We start from the raw sequence: 6,382 nt of genomic DNA, 5'->3' as shown, positions 1-6,382 counted from the left end.
TTATCAAACACCTGGCTTTTTCCGCCTCTTTTAGTTGAGACGAGGTCTTATTTACGGGTACATTCACTCGTTTCGGGCATTTTGCCTCTCTTCAGTCAACTAATAGAGAATAATATATACAGTATTCTAATTCATACAATATACACTAATGAATTGTATAGAAATTATCTTGAGAGGTACCTTTAATTCCTTGAACTCAAGGGTGCGCGTGTACAGCACAAGTGAATGTACCCGTAAATAAGACCTCGTCTCAACTAATAAAGGTGGAAAAAGCCAGGTGTTTGATAAATAACACGGTCTTGTGTTCAATGCTCAATATACAGTAAAAACACGGTTTCAAGAACATTTTTCAAATCTTTCAAAGTTAAATGCGCGAAAGAAACTGTGCAGAAATGAAATTTTATTTTATTTCGTTCCTGCTCAATATTTTTCGTGCATTTCCATTTGAAAAATTCGAAAAATATAAAAATCTTTCACGTAAAATATATAGCAAAATATGTAAACGTGTCGATAAAGTTTTGCAGAATATTATCTTTTCCAAGATGGCGTAGTGTAGGAAAATCTTAAGTCCTTATAATTCATTTATTCTCGTTCGTTTAGATCATCCTGATGACGTTACCGTGGAGCTTGCAAGGAACGGCCTGGCAGGATGGTTCGGAAGATTCGTGCCATTCCTTTGATATGCTGTCCGAGTACAGATTGAAAACCTGCCAATGGCTGAAGAAGGAAAATGGAATCGTTCGAGTTTACTGCACTTTATACTATCATTATTATTCCCGTTCCAATTCGATGTTTAACACCAGCACCAAATGGTTCACCGTTCGTCTCGGCTTTCAGTCGCTTCCGGAAGAGTGGAAGCGCTGTAAAGAAAAATATCCCCTGTATCCTCACTTCGTGCGATTAAAGAGCGAAAGCGACGTCGCTAATTTACGACCACCTTTGAACAGCCGGCTTTTATGCTTAGAACTGATAACGAAAGGACAGCTGAAAGAATACGACATTAAAGTATCGGTTCGGAATAACACGTCGAGTGTATTCGCTTACCTCGTTTCTCCCTCTCTCGATTTGTCGGAATTGGACCAAAACGTAGTCCTCTGTCCGCACGAAGTTGTCTTAGACCCAACTTTGTTATTGCAGACACTCAATGGTTCTGAAACAGAACATTCTCTCATGAAATGGTTGAAAGTGTTGAATCCTTTTGTATTGGTGACAACAGTTGAAGAAGCTACTTTCACATTCAGCAAAGACGTGCAGGCGTTACCTTTACCCGTCCCCGAAATCTTCGATGGTATCGACGTCCGTAGTCTCAGCTTCTTGTCTTGCGGGTTCACTTCTTTACGATACGGTAACTTTCCCAGTATTCCAAAATTGCGCATTTTGCGTTTTCCTTATAATGAAATTCGTCATATCGAGTCTCGGGCCTTCCTCACCCTTCCCAACTTGGAGCAGTTAGACTTAAAGGGTAACCCTCTTTCGGGTTTTCCATCGGCTATCTTCTTTTTACCTCGTCTCTCCCTCTTGAATTTTGACTTCATATCACCTCCCGGTAATTTTTTTGTTTTAAGAGTCAAAGACGTTCCTTCGACAACTCGCTTAAAGTCTGTTCTAAACATGGAAGGAACGCCCCTTCAGTATCTTCCGGACGATTCCTTCGCTCCTTTTTACCCCTCCATTCTGAAACTGAAAAATTGCAAAATCGGGAAGATCTATTCCGGAGCTTTCCGGGGATTGACCGGACTAACTACCTTGAACTTGTCCGCGAATTCTATTATACACTTAGACGCTAAAACCTTCCAGGATTTGAAGAACTTGAGTATTTTGATTTTGAACAACAATCGCATAGAGTCCGTTGGAGAGTATCTATTTCATTCTCTCCCTAAACTGAGTGTTTTGGATCTTTCTGGAAATCAGATAAAACAACTTCCCTTCGGTATTTTTCGAAATTTAAACCAATTACAACACATCGATCTGAGTCATAACAAACTGACTTTCTGGAAATCTGATACCTTTACTGGTTTACCGAATCTAGAAAATTTAAGTTTAATCGACAATTTGATTTCCGTGTTGGATCCGTCGATGATCCGTGACGTGAAACATGTACGGAGAGTGCAGTTGGACGGCAATCCTTTCGATTGCAATTCTTGCCTTTTGCCTCTGATGATCCATTGGGTGCAAAATATTTCCATTTTGGACTACGACAGATACGTTTGCCGTTTTACGAAAGAAAATCAGAATCGAATCTTATTGATAAATGCCACCTATCGACAGGATTTATGCATCGTCCTTCCCATTAACTATTTGGTCCGCGTGGGTATTCCTTTGCTCGTGTTAACATTTTTCCTATCCTTGTTTTCGTCCATGGGCTACAGATATCGCTGGTATATCAGATATTTCGTGTTCTACGTTCGCTTGAAAATGTCTAATTACGAAGAGACAAAGAATTTCGACAGTTACTTATACGACGTCTTCATTTCATACAGCTCTAAGGATAGAGGATTTGCCAAGGAACTTCTGGAAAAGATGGAAAACTACTTCGGTCTGCGCGTGTGCATAGACGAGAGGGACTTCCTGCCCGGAAACTTCATTACCGACAACATCGTGCACAGCATCGATAATTCCAGAAAAGTGGTTTTTGTCCTTTCCGAAAACTTCGTACGCAGCGAGTTTTGCAAATTCGAGATGCGACTGGCGCAGCACCGGCTGTTCGAAACGAACAATTCTCTGATATTGCTCAAATACGGCGCCATTCCCGAGGACATCGTCAGCAAGAAGCTGCGCTACCTGATGAAAACCAGAAACTACATCGAGTGGCACAACTCCGAAGATTCCGCTCGGCTTTTTTGGCTGCGCTTGAATAATGCATTGAAGAAAAATATACCCTCCGATAATGACAAAAGTTTTATATAGATGTACTGTGTTTATCTCTCGTCTCAACTAAGCGAGATTCTAACGGATACTGTATTTACAGCATAAAGTTCACCTATGTCAAATATTAAATTTAAAAGTAATTTTTTCATGTTTGTTTCCATAGTTGTAGTTATCTCTAGAACGAAGGAATTGCGCAGACTAAATTGTGATTGTAATTTTCGTTGTATCAAATCATCGGAAAAATTTACGAGTCCACGAATCTTCCGATAATTAGACTTATTACAAATAAATTATATATTGCAGTGGCGTGCCGTCATTGGAAGCGGTGGAAGCGGCGCTTCCACTTTCCAATGACCTTCCTGTATTTTCTAAAATATAAATTTTCATATTTTAAAGTACTTTGAATTAATTAAAATTAATATTTTATTATAACTGCATTATGTATCTTATTAAAAAATTCTATACTACATGTGAAAAAACGATAAGATTGCTATTGTATATTCGAATATCAGTGGCGGAATGAAAGCGCTTACAAGACAGCTTTCACAGCGAGAGTAACTGAATGGTGTAAAGCAGCCAGAGGGCATTGGTTCATGCACTTTACAGAGCACCAACCTCAGCCGGTTTAGCTGGTAGAAACTACACACGTGTAACGCTTCCAACGATTCTATCTATCCCCTAGCCACTGGTAGAGAGCTATCTGACTAAGTGAATTGGTTAAGATTTAAAAAGTAAAGAGTATTCAATGTTATTTTTATGTACGTATTTTTTGCAAAGCTATATTTAATTATAATTTTCTTTTAATTATACTGTAATTATATTGACAGATTTTCAGACAATATCTTTAGAATTTTTATCACTTTTAGATGTTAATAATTTTAATATTATGAAAAACAATTTTTCCAAGCGTGTTACTTAATTTTAAAATTTACTTAATTCTTTGAATTAAGTAAATTTTATGGGAAAATTTTTGATTTATCTAAATTACGTAGTAAATCGCAATATTTATATTCGTGTCCGGACTATATTGACAAGTAACTCTTAAACATAAAACATATTATAATTAATGTCGATCCGAACAAAGACGTACTAAAAGAATTATATGATATAATATCATTAATTTTTATAATACCATCTACCAGTGCGTCTGTCGAGCGTAGTTTTTCGACTACGAAGCGAATTCATACATTGGCCAGGAACACTCGGTCCGAGGAAAAATTGTCGTCGCTAGCGTCGCTTTCGATAGAAAAAGAGCTTTCAAATACGTTGATGGAGTCGACGACCAGCGACTTTTATGAGAAACTAATTAACGACTTTGCGGAAAAAATCGCCGAATAGAGTTAGTTTATAAACAATTAAGGATGTACTACAGATTACTCCCTATGGAATTTCAGGACTTTGATTATATATTTGAACTCAGGGGACCGAAACGAGTTCAACGGTACCCTATTTTTGGACCGGAGACGAAAAATAAAAAAGTTATCATACTTTTTCACTTACCATACTTTTTTAATGCTCTCATGCAGACGGCACCGTAGTTGCTAGTATTGCCATCTTGCGGTAAAGTCTGCAAACCATGACGTCGGACTACGGTCATCTTCCGGAGGGTAAACACGCGATACGAGAGCGGAGAGAGCGACGCGACTTCCGATCATCGCGCGATCGCGAACATGGCGGCCGTTCCCACTTCGTGCTCCCGACTGACCTCTCGTATGGGAGCCACCACACGCCGCCATGTGCTAAACTAGTGATCGATTCACGGTAGTTCTTGAACAAAGTAAAAAAAGGGGGAAACGTCTACTAAAGGCAATTTTAACGGCAAGCACGCGACTCCCGATTGCGATAGCGAGGCCGACTTAGCGGAGAGCGACGCGACTCCCTATCATCGCGCGATCGTCGGAAAAAAGTATGATAACTTTTTTATTTTTCGTCTCCGGTCCAAAAATAGGGTACCGTTGAACTCGACTCGGTCCCCTGAGTTCAAATATATAATCAAAGTCCTGAAATTCCATAGGGAGTAATCTATAGTACACCCAAAATTATTTCTGCATTTTGTACAAACAAAATAAATATATTGAAGAATATAAAAACATGAAAATTATACTTTAGAAGTAAATTTAGTATCAAAAACGTTCGATTCAGCACGATACAGTCCGACTGAAAATCGTGCCGAATACCGGCGATTCTGATTACCGGGGTGCCGATTTACGACTCTCTACTGTATCTAATAATAGACAGATGTCATCGTTTTTCCAAATACAGTATCTTTTTTCTCTGTCGATACCCTGACACGTGTTCCGCAGCCATCTTGTATTTTCTCGCGCGCGTGGGATTGTGAGATCTCTCTTATCACTGGATCTAGTTTCAAGAACTCTCTCGAGTCAATCGCGATTGAACCTCGTTTCAGTCGAGATTGAAACGGTCGAGGATGGTTGCACCAAGGCATAGTCGCCGACCTTGGTCACAATCTAGATTGAAATGCTCGGTGCGAACGGGGTATTACGCTTTCACCTAGACATTTTTTCGACAAAAAATCGAGTCTGTTTAATTCCACGTTTATAAAACAAAGATGAATTGTATGTACTGTACAGTACCGTACATTAGATGAGCGATAACACTTTTTAAATAACGAGCTCGTTACATCGTTACTTCTGATTGGATAACAGAACGTTACGTAATCACTGTGAAAAGAGTTTAAAATGCGGCTATCATTTTTAAGTTTAACTTTAATGAAGTTTAAAATATGCCATTTGCCAAAATATTCAAAAATATAAACTTAAGGGAAATTTCCTCTTCGAGCATGAACGTCACATGGTCACCGACATCACTGAAAATATAATACGATCATTATCCGAAATCGATATGACGTTTATTCTATAGCTAATATTTCCGCAAAATAAATAGTCTATACTTCACATCGGAATTTAAAACGATTATAAACATAATTTTATTTGGATTAAACAAAAATTGCAGGAGTTTTAAGGAATTCAAACAGACATACAGCTTTTATATTAGTAATGAAAAACTGCATTTTGACCTCTGTCATGTGATGAACTACATCGTTGTAGTTCAGATCCTGTTAAGACGTAATAAGGATATAATAATTGTACAAAATAAAAAAAAAGAGAGTTGCTTATGCCCATCAAAAATGGACAAAGAAAACATGTTATTAAGTGCAGACATCGAAAAGCAAAGGGTTCGTCCGGGAATTGAACCCGGGACCTCTCGCACCCTAAGCGAAAATCATACCGCTAGACCAACGAGCCACGTACAACGACTTCCGATATATTACTCAAACAGTACACACTCTTTCTTAAGCAAAAACAAAAGAAACCATTACCTTACGCGTGAGCAAATCGTACCTACCAGAAAACGAATAATACGAACTTCTACACGTAACGGACATCGTTCGAAATTTATACTATTAGGCTATACAAAATAAATAAGAGGGCTTGTCCGGGAATAGAATGTTATAGAAAAAGTTATTAAAATTGGTTTGGTTTATTTAGTTGTG

The 6,382-nt window shown here is 38.3% G+C and overlaps 1 protein-coding gene and 1 non-coding gene across 2 annotated transcripts; one reads left to right on the top strand and one right to left on the bottom strand.

Annotated features, from left to right (window-relative positions):
• The first annotated feature begins 609 nt into the window (after positions 1-609).
• LOC136969667 (toll-like receptor 4) lies at positions 610-2,907 on the top strand. Its single transcript, XM_067263951.1, has one exon. The coding sequence runs from the start codon at positions 610-612 to the stop codon at positions 2,905-2,907; it is 2,298 nt and encodes a 765-aa protein (XP_067120052.1).
• A 3,155-nt stretch (positions 2,908-6,062) lies between these two features.
• Positions 6,063-6,134, bottom strand: TRNAP-AGG (transfer RNA proline (anticodon AGG)). The gene has a single exon. It is a non-coding gene; the product is annotated as a tRNA-Pro (tRNA).
• Between the last annotated feature and the right edge of the window lie 248 nt (positions 6,135-6,382).

Source organism: Centruroides vittatus, unplaced genomic scaffold, assembly GCF_030686945.1.
Source record: "Centruroides vittatus isolate TY-2023 unplaced genomic scaffold, ASM3068694v2 contig_18, whole genome shotgun sequence".
NCBI lineage: Eukaryota > Metazoa > Arthropoda > Arachnida > Scorpiones > Buthidae > Centruroides > Centruroides vittatus.
Note: the sequence above shows the minus strand (reverse complement) of the source record. Positions and strands in the feature narration are given on the sequence as shown.